The 21668-nt window shown below is 42.0% G+C and overlaps 1 protein-coding gene across 7 annotated transcripts in view; it reads right to left on the bottom strand.

The window, feature by feature from the left end:
* Positions 1-2667: 2667 nt before the first annotated feature.
* Positions 2668-21668, bottom strand: part of RCAN3 (RCAN family member 3) — a 36795-nt gene continuing 17794 nt past the window's right edge. For 4 of the 7 annotated variants that reach the window (XM_074976231.1, XM_074976232.1, XM_074976233.1 and 1 more), the window contains 3 exons: positions 7913-8086; positions 6609-6780; positions 2669-5442 (listed from right to left, as the gene is read on the bottom strand). In XM_074976231.1, the coding sequence (XP_074832332.1) occupies positions 5234-5442; positions 6609-6780; positions 7913-8086 (555 nt within the window). In that variant the 3' untranslated portion in view covers positions 2669-5233. Of the gene's footprint in view, positions 5443-6608; positions 6883-7912; positions 8087-15206; positions 15272-21668 lie in introns of those variants that run through there. The other 3 variants (XM_074976236.1, XM_074976237.1, XM_074976238.1) reach the window with 3 other exon arrangements.

The following is a 21668-nucleotide window of genomic DNA, read 5'->3' as shown; positions in this document are numbered from 1 at the left end:
CTGGGGCTACTTTTTCTTTTTTGAAAAGGGGCTAATTTATTTAAACAAGGTTGAGAAACACTGTATTATACGTTATTTCTTATTTGTCACGACCAACTGAAACCTGGGCCCTACTGTGCTAGTTGCTGCATACACAAATAGTCAGATACATTCACTGCCCCAGTTTACAGTCTGAGTTCACAAAGGATACAACTAGGAAAACCCACAAAAAGAAAGTGACTTGCCCAAGTCCACTTGGAGATCAGCAGTAGAGCCAGGACTAGAACTTAAACTACTGCTTGCATCACTGGGCCATTTTACATTTGTCCCTAAATCAAACACTGCTTATACAAACTGAAAGGGTTTTATAAGGATCTATATTCTTTAATTTTTTTTGTATTTCAGATGATTTGGGCACTGAAACTAGGCTGGTCAGTTTCAGATTCTCCTGCATATTTCACTTTCCCTGTGTGCCTGTCTGCAGAGCCCTAACGATACAAAAATGTGGATCCACATTTGATCCACCTCAACCAGGATCAACTCCTCATCCAAATCTCCATCTGCCAGGCTGAACTCCTCATCTGATCCACCGTCAGAATTTTACTTCCATGGGCGCAACAAATCTGGAAGGGCGAAGGAGCACAGAGTGGTGAGGAGGGGGCAGGCTCATGCAGGAAGGAGACAGACAGAATGAAAACATGGCCTAGGGGTAACAGGCAGCAGAGACTGAGCATAAGGTTAGGTTAGTACTCACCAGGTGGAAGTTAGTACTCACTGGCATCTGGATTAGTACTCACCAGGTAGAGAAAGGGGCAGGGGAGGGCTGGCAGTCAGCCCCCTTGCAGGGAGATTTAGGATGCAGCTTCTTGTGTCTTTTTCCTTGCAACAGTGCAGAGGTCTGCCCTGGCACCCCGCCACCCTCACTCCCTTCACTTGGCTGCAGAGCAGGGAGAGAGCCCTGCACAGGTATCCACTCCACTGTCTGCCGATATGCCACAAAACCCACATAACAATAGGAGAGTGAAAGACAATGCATCTCTCAACAAGTGCAGTGTGTCACCAGCCCACCCAAAGGTATACAGAATATTTATTCCCTTCCTGGGAATAAAGTGCATGAGAACATTTTATGCTTCAGGCCTTTTCACAGGAGACTGCTCAGTGACAAGCAAGCAATTGAACCACCACCAGTAACAGCAGGTTTGCAAAGGCAGAATCCATGTTTAGATGTTCTTAAAACAAAACAGCAGTTGCTTTTCCTTCAAGTTTCTCTTCCCAGGCTCTACACAGTTGATCAGGACAGATGGTGGTAAATATCTGAGAGTTATTTACTCATTAATTAACTATAGTTAATGTTTTGATTCACTGTCTGAATTTCACTAACCTACAAGAGAAGCAGCATGACCTAGAGGATAGAGAACAGGGTTTGGGGCATTCTATTAATGACCTAAAGGTATGTGTGTTACTGAAAAAGAACTTTCGCACCGTTCTTCAAAGAGAAGCAGCCGAGCTGGCTTTTACATTCAAATTCGGCACATTAACAAGTGGTTTAAACTGGGACAGGAACCTTCTGAGTCACTATAGTGGCTCGTCTGCATACTTGGCTTAATCTAATTCTTGACCTCCCCCTCACCCCTCCACTCTCTGATTTGCTCACCTTGATTATCTTTTTCTGATTTGTCCTCCTTGCTTACTGTTTTTGGTTCTCTGTGCCTTAAATATTGAGTCTGTTCTGGTCTGACTATGGTCTGAAGAAGTGGGTCTGTCCCACGAAAGCTCACCTAATAAACTATTTTGCTAGTCTTTAAAGTGCTACTTCACTGCTTTTTGTTTTGATAGTGTATAGACAAGCACGGCTTCCTCTCTGTTACTTTTCCTGGCAGACTAACTTGCTCCTTTCGGCTCTCGTGGCAAAACCAGCCTTGTGGGGCTTACTTTGCACTTTTATTAGCCAGTAAATAGAGGTTGGCACTGGGTGCATCAGTGGTGGTTGTCAGGTGGGGATGGGAGGAGGGGTGTGAAGGATTTTATGCACAAAACTGGCATATCACAGGGGAAAGCCCTATGCACTGGTTTAGCCCTCATTAGAAAGATGACTCTCAGGAGAAAGTGTAGTTCAGTTTTCATACTCATTCATACCCTTGACCTATACTCAGAAATCAGAAGTTGGGGGTTGCATCCCTGACGAATTTACCCAATTCTTTTGTGAACCATTATATTTTTGGCTTTCATAACAATCGCCCTGGCAACAAAGTTCCTCAGGTTGTCTGTTCATTGTGTGAAGTAGTACTTCCTCATGTTTATTTTACACCTGCTGCCTTTTAATTTACTCACGTGATCCTGGTTTGTGTGCTCTCTGGAGAGTTAAGTAACACTTCTTTATTCACATGATTTTATAGACCTCTATCATATACTTCCCTGTCCCCGATGATCACTGTAGCCGAGCACATATGCATGAGCAGCCACCCAGGAGAGATTCATGTGCTGCCCAGCTGATTAGCAGAATGCCCACAGCTGGCAACGTATGTGTCTATTGGTGGTGCACATCCACACAAGCGTCTGTGCACATAACAAAATTTATTCCACCCAAAGACAAAAACGAGAGAGAAAACTGACACCCAACAAGTGGTATTTTTACTAAGCGGAACAGCCTCATGCTTTTTAATCTTTTTTTATATGCTCTGGTCTGTGTAGAGTTTACTAACAAGAAAAACAACCCCCCCCCCAAAAAAAAACAAAAACAAAAACCAAACCTTTCCTCCAAGAGAATGTTTTGCTCAGTTATAACAAAGGAGTGGGATATTGGCAGTTTCCAGTTTTAGGATAATATGATATTATCATACCAAAACAACTAAAAGTGAGAACAATTCATCCCTATAAAGCATTTTGAAAAATCAACAGTTTTTACATTGATCAAACTGGCTTAAGGCAGGCATGAACGGTTCAAAGCCAAGCATTCAAAGTAAGGATATGCAAGGGCAACTTTTACCTTTAATGCAAAGCAATATTTATGAACAGTTCGAAGCCAAGCATTCAAAGTAAAGATGTGCAAGGGCAACTTTTACATTTAATGCAAAGCAATATTTTAAGCCACACAACTGTTCTCTTACTCTTAATTTGCTTATAAACAAACACAAAAATCAGAAACTCATCACCACCCAGAAACCTTAGGTGCTGACAATTAATTCAGCTTGCAAACATACAGATTTGTTAGGATACTCATCTTCCAAAATAGACAGATTACATATTTCATATGGGCTCAAGTCTGATACAGCTTAACAGAAAATATTGACTGGCACTTTTTTCTTCCATGTTTTTTGTACACCAGGGATCTTTTATGCTGGAATGCAATCATATATTTCCCACAAGCTACTTTCACAATCACATTACTGACCTGATGATTTGCCTTATAAAATAGTGTTGTTGAACTTTTTCCACTCTACAACAACATTTGCGGGGGATTGGGGGGTGTGTGTGAATGAACAACTAACAAAAAGGGAACATTACAGAAAATCCCAAACTGATTTCTGTCATTTTAAAATGCACAAGAGCTTACTCGCAATATAAGTTTGCAACTGGGGCACGGAACAGTGATAAAAAGAAGATAGACTTTGAATGGCTTGATAAGAAAGAGCTACATAAATGTCACACCAATACAAGCAAAACACACAAACAAAGATTTTTCTTACTTTTTCCCCTGTTCATATGCATACCATTCCTGTCTCCAAAATGAGGACCTGCCTGCAGGATCCCATTTTGCATGACGAAGTTGAAGGCGGACAAGAATCAATAGCTGACACAATATTGAAGTCACATCTATTGTGCCTGTTTGAATTTATCACCATTAATGCATTTTCTCACTGTCAATCAAGTTAAAATGCTTTTGAGAATTCAATAAACACTTTATACATAATTAAAAACAGTATCATGATGCAGTAAAGGCCAATTTAAGAGTGATTTATGTACAGAATGAAATATGAACCTAAACAGCCTAATTTGTTCACAAAGGATTTTGTAACTACTTTTTATAGAAAAAAACCTGTGTAGGCTAAAAAAGGTTGCTTATAAAATAGCATAAAATCATAGGAGCATGTGCCATTATATTGAGGCATATTTCCTCCTACTAAAAACACAACACAAAACTTCACAAAACCACAGATGTATATTTCAAAAGATGCTTCCTATTTCAGATGTTGCAGATGTGCTATCAAAACATACAGGGTGTCATGAAAAATGCCTTCTTTTTAATCAAAACAGTAATCTAATCTGGAGTGCAACCTGGATAAAGTAGAGCAGAGCCTGGGCGAACCACTGGTTTTCTTAAGAAAAAGAAGCAAATGGTAAAAGTTTACGAGCAAAAGTTAAAAACTGACCCTGGACCTCTTATCTCCTAACATCAGAATCATAATCTAATGATTATTTGCTTTATATATAACGTAGGTCATCTCCAGAAAGGGGGACATTTCTGTATTGTTAGAGAGGACTGAAGGTTCAACATTCTATAGCTGAAACCATGTTTCGCTCAACGTAATCAGTTTTATTTTAATCAACTGTCAGTGTGAACAACTGTACTATCAGGCTACCACTACCACACTACAGCAGCATAATATCTTTAGAGGCAAACTCCATCTGCCTCCTAAGTAGTCTGTGATTTCCCCTCTCTGTTTTTTCTAACTGAAGTCTGCCAACTACAGCTTACTTAATTCTGCATATGTATTTGTGCTTCATGTCAAATCATACAGGTACCTTTGAATACAAATGTATTGGGCATTTCTGAGAAAAGTAACTAGGACATGTTCATAAATGGGCCAATGTACGGAGGAATTTTAGTACACACTCTGTTTTACACTTGTATTTAATATATTAATGAGAAGTGTTGTACCAGTACAAAAAATACCACGTTTGCTTATTATACAATAAATTATTTTGTAATCAATATTGTAGATGGTACGGATAAGATACTGTTTTAGCACCTTGTATATCATGCTATACAATATCAAGAAAATGGTAAAATATCTTCAAATAAACAACCCCCTGCTTTGCCATTATTTTAAATCTGGTGGATTTGCTACATTAGGGAGTGGGGATATTAGTGCTTAACAATTAAAGTGCTATTTAGAATATTGGCACCTAGGAATTTGAACATGAGAGACAACTACAAGTAAAATCCCCTGCTGCTATATATAATGCAGCAATGCAGACATCAATACGTGTATTAATTTAATATCCCCTTACATTGTTTATAGCATCACAAGACTTAACAGTGCATGGTACCCCCTACCTCCAGTGTACAATCAAATGTTTTAGATTCATTTAGTATTGTTGAAGGAGGATCTGGGCGCCTTGTCTGTAGGATTTTCTGTTTGGGATTTTTAATTTCATCCTCCTCCTCTGTTTCACTTTCACAAATGTGAACAACTACGCTAGGAGTAGATTCCGTTCCAGCATGAAGCTCATATTTCTCCCCTATAAAGTACAATACAAAAGAAAAAGCAAGTCAAAAGATCTCTCAGTTAAACTCAAAGCAACTGACCTGTAAAAACAACAAGAGACCTGTGGCATCTTATAGACTAACAGATATTTTTGAGATCTGATGAAGCAAGTCTTTGCCCACAAAAGCTTATGCTCCAAAATATCTCTTAGTCTGTAAGGTGCCACAGGACTCTTGAGATGCGTCTATACCTGCATTCCTCTTTCGGAAGAGGCATGCAACTGAAGGAAATTGAAAATGCAAATGAGGCACTGTAAATGATATCTGGTGCCTTATTTGCATAATCTCTTTTCAAAAGCAAGCAAGCAAGCAGTGTAGATGGAGCGCTTTCAAAAATAAACCCCATCTTCAAAAGAAACCTTCTTCCCAAAACAAAATACTTAATTGATATTTTGCAGGGAGAGTTGGAAACAAGTTTATATGTAATGTTAAAGGTTTATTTATAGCTATATTTATTTTAATGTGCATAGCAAATTGAAGCAGTATCATGTACACTGGGCAGTTCTACCATACCTTTCATCAGAGGATCTAAAAAGTGCTTTGCAAACATTAAGCTTCATCCTCTCTACTCTCCAAAGTAAATCGTGTTATTATGCATTTTACAAATGAACAAATTAAAGTCATGGGAGGGTAAGGGATTTCTGACCGGCATTAAAGTCAGTAGAGCAAAGCATATCACACTATGCACTGAGAAAGTGGGAGTTTCCATCAGCAGGGAAAAGAAATAGCAAAGTCTGCAGAAAGATCAATTAAAAGGCTTGACTGTTAAGTTACATGGTGGCCATGTTTAAATGTGGCACTGACAGGTCACCCTAAAAATAGCTAAGATAGATAACTAGCTCATTGAATTGCTCTGCTTATCCAACTAAATACACACTGAGATTTCAGTGGCAAAATTAAGAAAATATTTGACTCTAGTTCAAGATCATCCAGTCCAGGCCACTGCTAAACAATGATGCTCTCTCAATCAATTAAAAAATTGGCAGAAAAGGCATTGAATTATTTTGGTCCTACAAGTAATCAGGCAGAGGCAACCAAGAGATGTGTCTATACTCTATTTGTTTTCCTGGAGAGGTGAAGAAATCTACTGAACAGGCATTTCTGAAGATGAACAGCAACAAAAGCAAGAGAACATTCTTACCTGGACCTAATTTGGAAACAGCACAGAGTAAGTCATAGTTTATTCCAGGAGTTGCATCTTCACTCTGCTTCCATCCAACTGGTGGAGATGCAGGAGGTGATATCAGGAATTGCTTGACAGGTTCTGGGGGAAGGAGGTACGACTTATCTCCTACTTCACTGGACACCTGGACCTGAAGAAACATCATCAGTATGACAACAGAATCACAGAAGTTAGACCAGAGCAGGGGTCAGCAATCTGGGGCTCTTTAAGGACTTCTTTGTGGCTCCTCACCCTATGATTGTAAAGTAAAACAAAAATGCTCCTGATTATTTTCGATAAACAGCGAATGTCTAAAAGCCGAAAAACGAATGACTTATATCTAAATTACAAACAAAATGTGATCTTGAAATGTTGGATAACTTCCCCTAGTACCCTCCAGAGAGAGAGAGAAGGTTCAAGAGTGAAAATCATGGAAGACAGTGGTACAAACATACACGTAAAGTGTGAGGAAATAGAATATATAAAACACTTGTGAACATCTTGCAGTAAACATGTATCACATTACAAATCATTGTGTGCACTGTTCTTAAAATAGGGACTACAAGAAGTATGGTTTGATGTTACTTATTAAGGGCCGTCTCATATTCACATTCATTGTGGCTTTTGAATTATTGAGTATTTTACTGAACTGGAAAAAATGGCTCTTGCAATTTTGGTTGCCAATCCCTCAACTAAAGGATCTAACAGAGACAGAAGAGATATTGCTCTGGTGCAATGTAGAAGTGTTCTTCACAACACTTTCCTAGTGTTTTATCCAGCCTAGATTTAAAAGCAGTAGACAAAAAGATCCTACATCTCTTCCTTGGGAGACTATTCTGTGGGGAGTTCTCACTCATGATCATAAACTTTTTCCTAACACTAAGTATTTCTTCCCCTCTCAATTTCTTACAATTTTTTGTAGTCATTTATATATGTTATATGTAAAAGCAAATGTTGAGCCACTAATTCAACAAATCTGTACAGCAACCCAGTGTCTGCAGAGGGAAGATGCTGGACTGCCCTTAAGAAACAGAGTGCATTCAGATTATGGAGCATGTGAGAGCTTTGTCACTCAAGAGTAGCCTTTATGGCCAATTATGGAGCTGAATAACCTGCAGATGGAAAGAGTTCCTAATGTGTAGATTCACGCAGAGGTGGAGAAAGGAGGCATGTGTATGGCCAGAGGAAACTTCAACAACCTATCAGAAATGAGAACCCATAAATATATACAGAATGGAAAAGAGATAAAGGCGCATTTAGAACATCTACATATTGCATGGTACCTGTGCAAAATACAGCTTCAGCTTTTTCCCATTGATGTCTGTCTCATGCAGTTCTATCCGTGCTCTTGCTGCTGCCTCTGGGTTGCTGAAATTTATCCTTACTCTTCTAAAGCTTTTGAACAACTGGAATGTAACTTGATTATCATACATCATGAAAAGTGCTTCAAATCTTTCCTAAAAATGAAATAAAAAATTTGGCAGCTACAGATTGAATATTTTGATTCAGTGAAAATATACATTCCTTTACTTTTTCCTTCCAGCTAACTAAATTGCTTCTTTGGAACCTGAATATTCTCTAGTGCACTCACCCCACACTTGCCCAGTAATGATATTAGACATCTCTTCTATTAGAAGCTTGTAAGAGACTGTAACCAAACGGAAACTCTAAGCTTTGTTTTACTGCCTATTCCATTTTCACTTTTAAAGTAATTTGGACTCATGTAAACAAAGGCCTCCAAGATCTTAATCTATATGGTGCCATCTAGTGACAGCTCAACATAAAGATATTTCTATTCTGAAGCATTTTACACCTCTGGGTCTTGAAAACACCATGGGGACTGATAATACAAAATGTCATAATGCCACAATAATAATCCACGGTACACCCTCATCTTGAACACTGCATACAGTTCTGGTCGTCCCTCCTCAAAAAAAGGATACATTAGAATAAGAAAATATACATAGAGTATCAACACGAACCAGTGTTGGTATGGTATGGAATTACTTTAACAGAAGATTAACAAGATTGGGACTTTTCAAATGAGAAAAAAAACAACTAAGGATGGAGATATGATCGAAGTCTACAAAGTCATAAATGGTATAGAGAAAGTGAACTTGCAAGTGTTATTTACTTCATTTTATAACACATGAACCAGGAATCATTCAATGAAATTAAAACAAAAAGCAGCCAAGTAGCACTTTAAAGACTAGCAAAATAATTTATTAGGTGAGCTTTCATGGGACAGATCCACTTCTTCAGACCATAGCCATATCAGAACAGACTCAATATTTAAGGCACAGAGAACCAAAAATAGTAATCAAGGAGGACAAATCAGAAAAAAAAGATCAAGGTGAGCAAATCAGAGAGTGGAGGGGTGGTGGTGGGGAAGGTCAAGAATTAGATTAAGCCAAGCATGCAGACGAGCCCCTATAGTGACTCAGAAAATTCTCATCGTGGTTCAAACCACACTAATTCTTGACCACCACCTCCAATCCTACACACTCTGATTTGCTCACCTTGATCATTTTTTTCTGATTTGTCCCCCTTGCTTACTGTTTTTGGTTCTCTGTGCCTTAAATATTGAGTCTGTTTTGGTCTGGCTATGGTCTGAAGAAGTGGGTCTGTCCCACGAAAGCTCACGTAATAAATTATTTTGCCAGCCCTTAACGTGCTACTTGACTGCTTTTTGTTTTGATAGTATATAGACTAGCACAGCTCCCTCTCTGTTACTATTCAATGAAATTAAGACGTTGCAAGTGTATCACAACTTCACACAAAGCACAGCCAACCTGTTGAACTCCTTGCCAGGGGATGCTGTGAAGGCCAAAACTTCAACAGGGTTCAAAAATGAATTAGGTAAATTCATGATGAGCAAGGCAACCCAATATTCTAGGTGTCCCTAGCCTCTTAACCGCCAGAAGCTGGAAATGGATGACAAGGGATGAATCACTCTATGATTGCCTGTTTTATTCATTGTCTTTGAAGCATCTAGCATTGGCCACTGTGGGAAGACAGGAAACTGGGGCTAGATAGACCACTGGCCAGACCAAATATTGCCGTTCATATAATTCTGTCATAACTCTGCCTGAATTCTTCTGACTTCTATTATTAAATGTAGCCCCCAGGATTATAGCAAAGAAAAAACTCTCAAAGGACTTTAACTTCTACATTTGAGAATCCTTACTGTAAGGGTAAGATTTTTGTATTTGCCTTTTAAAAGATGAAATAAAATAGTTCATAGCTGACTATAAATATACTTTAGTCACTAATGCCATGCCTATATTAGACCAAGAAAGTTGACCACATACCCACAATTCTAGCTACGCCAACTGTATAGCTAAAATCAATACACCTGTATTCAAGCTAACTTGTCTGTCGACCTCCCCTGTTACAGGCTGGGGTCCGACTGGCTCGGCAGTAGTTTTGCAGAAAAGGACCTGGGAGTTGTAGTGGACGAGAAGCTGGACATGAGTCAGTGTGCTGTTGTAGCCAAGAAACCGAATGGCATATTAGGTTGCATCAAGAGGAGCGCTGCCAGTAGATCCAGAGAAGTGATTATTCTTCTTTATATGGCTTTGGTGAGGCCGCATCTGAAGTACTGTGTCCAGTTCTGGGCCCCCAGTTATAGGAAGGATGTGGATACACTGGAGAGGGTCCAGCAGAGGGCGACCAAAATAATTAGGGGGATGGAGCATATGACTTATGAAAAAAGGCTGAGGCAACTGGGACTTTTTAGTCTGCAGAAGAGAAGACTAAGGAGGGACTTGATAACAGCCTTCAACTTACTGAAGGGAGGCTGCAAAGAAGCTGGAGAGAGGCTGTTCAGAGTGGTCACAGATGGCAGAACATGGAACAATGGTCTCAAGTTGTGGTTGGAAAGGTCCAGGTTGAACATTAGGAAAAACTTTTTCACTAGGAGGGTGGTGAAGCACTGGAATGGTCTACCCAGGGAAGTAGTGGAGTCTCCATCCCTGGAGGTGTTTACGTCTCGCCTCGACAAAGCCTTGGCGGGGCTGATCTGATGGATTTGGTCCTGCTTAGAGCAGGGGGCTGGAGTCGATGGCTTTTTTTAGGTCTCTTCCAGCTCTATTGTTCTACGATTCTCCCCTACTCCTCGCATCTCAACTGCAACCTCTGAGAGCTTAATTTTGTGAGTCCAGACTAGACGTGTAAAATTGTTAAAATAAACCCATAATTTCACCCTTTGCTTTGGTGAAGGCACACTCAAATGTTAGTCCTATCCTATAGGACAGAGTTTCCCAAACTTTATATAGTTGTGACCCATTTTTTTCCAGTACTCTTGTGGACCAAAAAAATAAATGCATATAAAAAAAAGAATGAAAAATGAATGAATTTTCACTGTTTATTATTTATTCACAATAATAATAGTACATAGTGCTAAATGTGTATATTTTCTAAGGACTGGACTTTTTTTCCCAAGGACCAGTACTGGGCTGCGGACCACACATTGGGAAACACTGCTATAGGAATACTGATAATTACCCACCTACGTAAAAGGCTTTGAGATCTATAGATGAAAAGTGATACGTGAAAAATATTTATGCAATATGTATACACTATTTACAGTTGTAACTATTGCACAGTGAGGTTTGATTGGGGAAGAGGGAAGATTAAATTTTGATTAAGAAAAAATGCTTGAAAATGCCACTCGCTTTGCCAAAGAGCCTGAAGTTTCCTTGAACTACAAGGCGGCGAGTTGGGTGTAGAGGGCAGTGCAGGAGAAACACATCCATGTTGTCTTGTTATGTACAAAGAAAGTGAAATTAGACTCCAGGCCTGTCAATCCAATGTCTTTTGCAAACACCAAATTCACTAGAAAAGTTAGAACAAAAGCCAAAAAACAAAAGAAAACCAAACGAAAATAAAAGGCGTGGATAGAATAACCCATCAAGCCCCAACAAAAGAACTGATTTTTCAGACGCATTTTCAGCATGGGCACACACAGCACATTTTCCATTTGATTCAGTAAGTTCATCTCCTGCGTATTTTCCTCTAACAGAAGATACAGGGAAAACTAAATCAAGCCACTGAAATCTATGTCCAGAGGCTGACAAAGCAGAGTTTCACAAAACAGACAAAAGCCAAATAATATATCAAAGCAGCTTCGTTCTTTCAAGCTTTAGAAGTATGCTTGCATAATAAAGTTTTCTTTTATAGACCTAGCACACAGTCCTAACCTGTTCTAAAATAATGTCCTATCTACTCAAATTAATCAGCTCAGACGAGCTTGCTAACAGGCCAATCAGTACTGCTTACATGCTACATTAAGAGAAAAATTAACCTAGTCCTAAAATAATATCCATTCAAAACAAGGTTCAATGTGAATTTACATGCCAATGAAGATTACAATCTGAAATCCCACCTGACAAACCTTACAGAATGATTTCATGTGGCAGACCATTATCCAAGTGCCATTAGACAGAGAGTTCCCATGTCTCTACACATTAACTTCATGTGCCCAGTAATGCTAGTAGAGTACAGGTTAAATCTCTCTAATCTGGAACTCTCTCATCCAGCAAACTCCATCATTTCACATGATTTTAGTTAGCCAGACAACCGCTTATCACGGCTTTGACCAAGTTTCTTGGGGTCCCATAAAGTTTGTTTACAGCCACTAGTCCTGGCTCTCAGTGTTCTGAGCTGTTATTTACCTGTAATTTACCCCAAATGTCTTCTAAGAACCCAATAAGCAGTGGACTGTGCTAGAAAATATTGACCTCTCGTCATCCAGAAAATTCTCTCATTTGGCACCAGTCAAGTCCACACAAAGAAGGAATGATAGGATATTACCAGCACTACAGAGGAAGATTGGACGAGTTTAGGTGGCTTGTTGAAGAAAGTTTTTCCTCTTCCATTTTGTTTTTAACTAATGTTACAGTTTTACGAACTTTTCTAAAAGGTAGCAGATACTGAAGCCATTGAACTGTTACAGAGAGAGATGGATTCGTATGTATTTTTTATTTATTTTGAGAAAAGAGTACAGAGCAGAAAATATTTTTAAAATGTTCTACCAAATACAGGAATATTTTAAAATTAGTCTTATTTAAAAGATTAAAAACAGTGTCTCTCTATATAAGCTTTCAACCCACTGATGGCAATATATTGCTGCCCACCAATGACCATATAAATATATTCGAGCCTCACATGACTCATTTTTAAAAGAAGTTTAATGCCAACATACAGGGCAGGAAGTAGCTTTTCTGGAGACCTATGCAGACCTAGTAATAACCCATGTTCCCACTAAACTAAAGAGATGCAGGTAACACTACATATAAAATTAATGGCTAATTAACTAGATATTCTGCAGGAGGGGAAGAGAGAGAGAGTGAGAAAAGAAAGCTCTGCTACTGATAATAAGCCATTTGAAAAATTCAACAGCCAGCACCTTTCTCCAGAACCACAGGAACACAATTATAGTACAATGACAGAACAACAGCTCTTATTATATAATGTCCCCTCCCCCATTCAAGTGCAGCTCTGTAAACTGCCTTAAAAATTATCTGCATATCTGGTGTACAATTCATCACCAGTCTACCTTCATCATCGACAACCAGAAGCTCCCATAGTACAGATTATTTTTTTAATAGTTGATATTCAAAACTAATAATAAAACCAAATCCAGGAACAGTCATAGTGCAAGAGTAAACTAAATTAAATCAGAAACGGATAAAAGGGGCTCTGATTTCCTCTCAGACTGGCTACCTCCTTGGTTAGCCTCTGTGACAGGGTGCTAACAACCCTTGCATTACACATGCCCTTGTTAGGATCAGTGAGGCACAGAAGTACTACTGTGTGGAAGCCTGAGGGTATCCACTGCCAAAAATAGAAACATATTTTCTTTGTTAACCCATCTCTTTAAACCTTTAGTCGCAGAAATCCTGGCATTAGCATCAAAGAACTCCAAGGTGGATAACTGGGATATATAGTAATTAGAAAAGAACTATTCAAATTGCACTGGAAAGTGGCTTAGAGATAAGAAGTGGAGGGTATTGATAAAAGTAAAAGGGAAAGCATGGAGAGATGCAAAATAGTTTACACTCATGCTTCTTGTGGTTGGCCATGTATTTAAATAATTTTGAAAATGGGACAATTTCATGAGTTACTACATTTTTCAGATGGTGTCAATTTAAAACGCAGAGGGAAAAAATGATGTGGAATGAAGCAAATAAATCTGGAATTATACAGGTTGAGCAGGCTTATAGGATAAAGGTTCATGCAGCTACAAGAGATAAAATAAAGAGGATGTAGTGAACAAAAAAATCATCAGATTGTAGGTATCTACAACGAAGGCCACTAGACAGGCCCTTGCAGCTACTACAATATCTGCAGGAAACAAAGCACATTGCATCCGAAAGAATAATTCGAATGTAAAAGATGTTCCATACAGAACATAAACCAGAGTACACTAGTTAACGCAGCAGCTGCCTCTGCAGGAAGCAATGGTTAAAGACAAGTAAGTTCTGTCAAAAACACAATTACAAAGCAGTGAAAGACTATGTCCTGGATGACTGCAGTATATACAATGCAAAAAGAGAAAAGGCAGCAGCCAGCATCTAAATTGTCTAGATTTTCTATATGGTAGGCTGGCCATCACTGACAGGGCACCACTTAAAACTTGTCTGATATGATTTCACCTCTACCCTTCCCCATTGAAAGGAATGTTGGGAAGCTAGGGAATGAAACCTCTACTCCCTGAAACCGCTAATTTACAGATTCCTACTTGGCAGAAGGGAAATTAGCCGATCTGTATATTTTGCAGGGATATAGTCTCTATGTTTTGTGAGTTGTTTAATCAGCTGCTGATATATTCTGAGCAGCTCACATTGAACATAAATTTCTCCTTTTCTAATTCTTTAAATTTACTCTCCTTGGCTTATGGAGACCAGTTCATTTCAAATCAAGTCATCCCTCAATCACTGGTATAATAATGTTTCCAGATAGTTTTTTGAAACTTGCTTTCTTAAAAGACATTTTCCTAACATAGTTAAAAATGTAGTGAAGACAAAGCCAATGATATAGGCCTCTGTGATTAAGGGTAATGAAGAAAAAGCTCTTCAAGATGCCAGGATCAGAAATGCAACGAAGGGTCCTGTGGCACCTTATAGACTAACAGAAAAGTTTAGAGCATGAGCTTTCGTGAGTTAACTCACTTCTTCAGGCCTGACTGAGCTAACCTCGTTATCCCCAGCCTTACTCTGGCCTATTTATACCTGGCCTTGCAGATTTCCAGGACCAGCATCTGAAGAAGTGAGTTAACTCACGAAAGCTCATGCTCTAAACTTTTCTGTTAGTCTATAAGGTGCCACAGGACCCTTCGTTGCTCTACAGATCCAGACTAACACGGCTACCCCTCTGATACAGGATCAGAAGTGTGTTTAAACACTTACTGCAGGCAGACTTCTAGAATAGTTTCTATGACCAGTTTGGGCAGGTATTCTTCGAATCTGAACGCTGCAGTAGAACTGTATTATAAAACTGCATTCTAGGCTACAGAGACTAGTAGCTCTACAGCATGGCATAACTAGTGTGGTTCTGTAAAAAGAAATAATTTACCCTGGTTAGGGGAGCCACACTAGAATTCTGTTGGCAACAAGCACATTTAAACATGGTTTTCGTCATGGGCAGGGCCTTCCTCTGATCTGTTAAGAAGCAAGAACAATGTATAAAACTGATAGACAGTTACCAATAAGTTATTGGGGAGGCATTTATGAAAGACTATGATGTTAAGAAAAGAGCATATTAGCAATATTTCACTTTTATATTTAGTATAAGTTGTATTACATAGGTCAGAAGATTAGAGTACCCTTTCCCATTCAAAGGCTCTTAACACGGGCCATCTGTGTCTTTATCTGAGCTGCCACAGAAGGAGAGAGATTATTAAGATTTGATATTTCTAGCGTATTATAACCACTAAGCCTTTGCATAGGAGTCCTCATTCCTTGAAGCTTTTCTTCTGGATTTGCAATTTTTATCCCATGGGCCAATACAGTTTACTACTAGAAATATAAAGAGCTGCCATACCCCTAGTGAAGTAATTCTGATGACAGCATCCTTACTGAAGTGTGGGTTACCTATTAAAATGGGCACTCTAGGCAGCTAGGCCTAAAATTAGATCTAGATTACCAGCCTTGTTTTTATCTGGGAATCACAGGCATTAAGAGAGAGTATGCACATTCACGGACCTCCTGTTTTACACTGTCCTCCTCCATTTGCAGGCATAGAAGGCTGAATCCTAATTCCAAAGTCTAATATTCAGCACATGCTTGTTATTTAAATTGTCCTACAGCATGATGCTGAAATAGTGAGACTCCCTGGAAACACAGGTTAAAATTTACGACAGGAAGGATGAGCCCTTGCCTTCCTGTGGCAGATAAACTGAACTCTGTGGTGTTTGCTGTGTAGGTCTTTTCACCAGATGTCTTGTCTGCTCTATGAAGACACTGGAAATCTCAAGACACCTGTAGTTCAGGAACTTGCCCCTTGTTTTGACTTCTTCCACTGTTAGGCAATGCCTGAGAGTTACTCTCCATCCCAGAGACAGCAGCATTTCTGTGGCACTGCATATGTGTTTATTAAGTACTTTGGAATGAACCGCACTATATATAAAGAGAAAGGCTGATGGAAATTGTGTCCATCAAAACTGTTTTTAATTAAGCAACATTGTTCATTAAAATCATCTTACTGAAGAAAAAATTAATTTTTGAATAGAAAAAAGTGGAAAAGCCAAAAAAGATTTCCACTATGGACCAAAACCAAACAGTATTTCAGCTGAATACTGAAATATTTCACTTTGGATAGGATGCCATGGTATCTCACAGGTATTTTATTCCAGTTGCTTCATGTTTCCAGTCTCCTAACTGAACAAGTTTCCCAGTCAGACAATCTCCCATGATGCACCATGGTCATGGGACCCTCACCAGACACTATCACTTGAGGCATCATGGAAGATACAATTTGACCAGAGAGCCTGTTTTATAGATGAGAATGGAACACTGTAGAACCCCCTTTATCCAACCCTCCCTTATCCAGTTCCCCTTATTAACCAAACTATCAGTGTTCACAGGCTCAGAAGCAGTGTTCACAGGCTCTGCAGCCATTCTATAGATTATCCAAATTTCTGATGACCCAATCTGGCCCCAGTCCCAATTAGAATGGAAAAATGGATTTCTGCTGTATTTCCAAATCAAGCTGGTTTGGGTTTTGCCCAAATTACTTAAAGTTTTATTTATTTTTGTGTGTGTGGAAAAGCTGAAATTTTCTGTGGAAAATAAAACAAAACAAAAACAAAAATATCCTTAATCTGACTAGCTCTAAAAGAAATACATTATTACCCAAAGTATACAGCTGTTCATTGTGACTGGGATAATCAATTACTGTATCACTGAGAAAAGCAGTAGTAGTCTTGCAGTCCACCCACAGTCATGAGAACCAAGAATATCTACATTCTAATCTTGCAATAATATTGGCTTGCAGTGTGGTTTTGAGCTAATTTCAACCTCTGCAACTCAGTTTCCTTGTGTATAAATGGGGATAATATTGACTACTTATATCTCAGGAGTATTATATTCGACTTTGGAAACAGGAAATGATTTATAAGTATTAGATGCAAAAGTCAATTACCCAATTATCTTAGGCTAGGACTACAGTGAGCGGTAGTGCTGGCAGCTTGATGCAAATGAGTGGTCTCGAAAACGCAGATCTGAAGATGTGGGTCTCTCCCACTAAAGCTCATCACATAATACATAATATTGTTAGTCTTTAATTAAGGTGCTGCAGCGCTCCTTTTTTTGTTTTGTGAAGATACAGAACAACACAGCTCCCTCTCTCAGACTCTAAATACCTTTGGAAGAATTTAAATAGCTTTGTTTCTGCAGTGTACTGCCACTGCCTTTAAGAGGCTAATTAAACTGAAGGACTCCACCTAGCATCCCTGATAGGCAGAGCAACGTTTCCTAGCTGACACCACACCTGCTTCCAGTAGCATTCAGAATTTTAGACAGAATTATAGCAGGCTTAATAGTTTTATAAATTAAAACTGGAAGGAAGTAATAGATCAAACCCTCCTCATTACACAGAAGTCTTATTTTTCAGCCATAGTTTGCTTTATTGAACTCATGCTCTATGGAAGATTCTTCCTGAAAGCCATTAGAGACAAAAGATAACTACAAATATGACTGAATAAACAATAAGATAATAGTGCAGAGAAAGAGAAGTTACTCACCGTAGTAACGGTGGTTCTTCGAGATGTGTCCCCGTGGGTGCTCCACCATAGGTGACGGCTTGGCCGGCGCCGCAGATCGGATCTTCCAAGCAGTTTCTGCCGGACCGCGCATGCGCCGGCACGCGCCACTCCCTGGCGCGCTCCTGGCCATGTGCGCGATCCGGTCCCCGCCAGTTCCTCGACCAACCGCCTCGGTTGCCCCTGCAAAACACTAACAGAGCTCCAAAGCGGGGAGGATGGGCGGGAAGTGGAGCACCCACGGGGACACATCTCGAAGAACCACCGTTACTACGGTGAGTAACTTCTCTTTCTTCTTCGAGTGTCCCCGTGGGTGCTCCACCATAGGTGACTACCCAGCAGTAACCCAGATAGGTGGTGGGTAATCGGATTATGTGCAGCTGGTCCCCGAGAGGACCGCTGCAGAGAGACGGGTATCCTCTTGGAATACCCTGTGAAGGGCGTAATGTTTGGCGAACGTGTCGTAGGATGACCAGGTCGCCGCTCTGCAAATGTCTTTCAATGCAACGCCCTTGAAAAAGGCTGTTGATGCTGCCACCGCCCTGGTGGAATGAGCCCTGGGAGTGGCCGACAAAGGAGTCTTTCTGAGCTCGTAGCACATTTTTATGCAGGATACAATGTGCTTTGAGATTCTCTGCGATGAGAGACCTTCTCCTTTAGATTTGGGAGCGAGGGAGACCAGGAGTCTATCCGTTTTTCGGAAGGACTTGGTCCTGTCTACGTAGAAGGCTAGCGCCCTCCTCACATCCAGGAGGTGTAGGCGCGCCTCTTCGCTGGAGTTATGAGGCTTTGGATAGAACGAGGGTAGAACAATAGGTTCATTGATGTGAAAACTCGGAAGAAACTTTGGGAACAAAGGCTGGATGCAGCCGTATGGTTACCGCCTCCTTGGAAAAGACAGTACAGGGTGGCGTTGCCATGACTGCCGCAAGCTCGCTCACCCGACGGGCTGACGTAATTGCAAGAAGAAAGGTCGTCTTTACTGTAAGGAGGCGAAGGGGAACCGTGGCCAAGGGTTCGAACGGTGGTCCCATGAGTGTGGTAAGCACCAGGTCCAAGCTCCACGAAGGTGGAATCGGTTTCCGAGGGGGGTATAGGTTTACCAACCCTTTGAGGAACCTGGTAACCATAGGGTGGGCGAACACCGTGTGCCCTCCCTCCTCATGTCTGAACGCCGAGATGGCGGCCAGGTGGACCTTTAACGAGGATAGCGAGAGTCCTGCTCTCTTGAGGTCCAGTAAATACTCTAGAATTGTAGGTATAGGCACCGAAAGGGGGGCCAGCTGCTTGGTAGAACACCAAGCCATGAAGCGAGTCCATTTTTGTTTGTAGGTTTTCCTAGTGGAAGTCCTCCTGCTACTTTCTAGGACTTGCTGTACTTCCACTGTGCATGTGCTCTCTAGGGAGCTGAGCCATGGATTAGCCACGCTTGCAGTCGCAGGCTTTGGGGGTGCGGATGCACTATGGACCCCTGGGCTTGCGTGAGCAGGTCCGGCGCCACCGGAAGAGGCATCGGTGGGCAGTCCGACAGGCGCAGGAGTAGGGGGAACCATGGTTGGCGATCCCATGTTGGGACTATCAGGATCATCCGAGCCTTGTCTCTCCTGGCTTTTTGCAGAACCTTGTGGATCAGCACTGCGGGGGGAAACGCGTAAAGCAGGGGGCCTCCCCACGGGATCGCGAACGCGTCCCCCAGGGACCCCCGGCCCAGCCCTGCTCTGGAGGAGAATCGTGGGCACTGTTTGTTGTGCTGAGTGGCAAACAGATCTATTTGGGGAAACCCCCATGCGTGGAAAATGGGCCGTAGTAGATCGGGACGGATCTGCCACTCGTGGGTGAGAGCAAAACGTCTGCTCAACTGGTCTGCCTTCACGTTGTGCGTGCCCGGCAAGTAGGAGGCTCTCAGGATTATATCGTGGGCGATGCACCAGTTCCATAGGCGGATTGCTTCCGCGCATAAGGTACGGGATCGAGCTCCTCCTTGCCTGTTTATGTAAAACATGGTGGAGGTATTGTCTGTACTGATCCCGACGACTTTGCCTTGTATACGGTCTCGAAAGTGTTTGCAGGCGTTGAACACTGCTCTGAGCTCTAAAACACTGATATGCAGAGACTGTTCCGTGGGTGACCACAGTCCTTGAGCCACCTCTTCGCCCATGTGCGCTCCCCACCCTATGAGGGAGGCATCCGTAGTGAGGAAAACCGATATTTGCGGCTGATGGAAGGGTACCCCTGTTAGCAAGTTCCCGGGGTTTACCCACCATTGCAGGGATTCGCGCACCCCAGGTGGGGGCGACACCACCCTGTGAACGGTGTGTACTGCCGGCTTGTATACACTTGCCAGCCAATGTTGCATGCCGCGCATGTGCAACCTGGCGTTCTGTACCACAAACGTAGCCGCTGCCATGTGGCCCAGCAGCTGCAAGCACGTCAAGACCGGCACCGTAGGGCTGAAGGTGATGACCTGCACGAGGGAACCGATGGCTCGAAAGCGAGCCTCTGGAAGGTATACTCTCGCCGAGACTGAGTTTATGCGAGCCCCTATGAACTCTATGTCCTGTGAGGGGTCTATCTTTGATTTTGCCATATTGATAACCAGGCCAAGTGCGGAGAACGTGTTTGCTGTGACGCGTATCATGCGGAGAACCTCCCTTTTCGAGGTCCCTTTGAGCAGGCAGTCGTCCAGATACGGGAAAATAAACACCCCCTGTCTGTGCAGGTAGGCTGACACCACTGCCAAGGTCTTGGTGAAGACTCTGGGGGCCGAGGAAAGGCCAAACGGTAGGACCTTGTATTGGAAGTGTTCGTTGCCCACCATGAACCGGAGAAAACGTCGGTGAGCCGGATGAATGGTTATGTGGAAGTACGCGTCTTGTAGATCGAGGGCTGCGAACCAGTCTCCATCGTCCAGTGCTGTAAGGATGGAGGCAATAGTGATCATCCGAAAACGTTGCTTGCGCAGATACCTGTTGAGGCCACGAAGGTCTAAGATGGGCCTCCAGCCTCCTGTCTCTTTCTCCGTCAGGAAATACCGAGAGTAGAACCCTTTCCCTTGCAGTTGCTCCGGCACCTTTTCCACCGCCCCTATGAACTCTAGGTGGGCCACCTCCTGCCTGAGCCTGGCTACATGGGAGGCCTCCTGGGGGTGGGGCTTGGGCGGGGGTCGCGGCGGCGGAAGCGACTGGAAGGGGATGGCGTACCCCGTGGCTATGATCTCCAGCACCCATTTGTCTGTGGTGATCCTTTGCCACTGGTCGTAGAATGGTCGGAGGCGATGGTGAAAAAGTCGTTTCGGATGATCTTGTGCAATGGTGGTGATGGCGCAGCCCTGGATTTGTATGTCAAACTTGTGGCCTTTGGCCCCGCCCCGAGGACGTACGGCCCTGTTGTGAGCGTCGCCTGGGGGTTCTGTACTGCTGGTGCTGCTGATGCCGCCCTTGCTCGTAACCCCTGTGATACTGGGGGCACTGTTGCTGGTATTGGTACCGCCTTTGCTGTGGGTAGTACCTTTTCTTTGAGTATGGAGGGGTGTAAATCCCCAGGGTCCTGAGTGTGGCTCTTGAGTCTTTACTGGAATGAAGGACAGAGTCAGTTGATTCAGCAAACAGCTTCTGCAAGTCGAAGGGAAGGTCGATTATCTTCGCCTGCAGATCTCTCGGTATGCCCGAGGTCTGGAGCCAGGACTCCCGTCGCATCACCACTGCAGTTGCTGTGGAACGTGCTGCCGTGTCCGCAACGTCCAAAGCAATCTGAACTTCCATCCTCGCAGCCGCGTA

Source organism: Carettochelys insculpta, chromosome 24 (assembly GCF_033958435.1).
Source record: "Carettochelys insculpta isolate YL-2023 chromosome 24, ASM3395843v1, whole genome shotgun sequence".
Lineage (NCBI taxonomy): Eukaryota > Metazoa > Chordata > Testudines > Carettochelyidae > Carettochelys > Carettochelys insculpta.
This window is presented reverse-complemented; position numbering and strand designations above follow the sequence as displayed.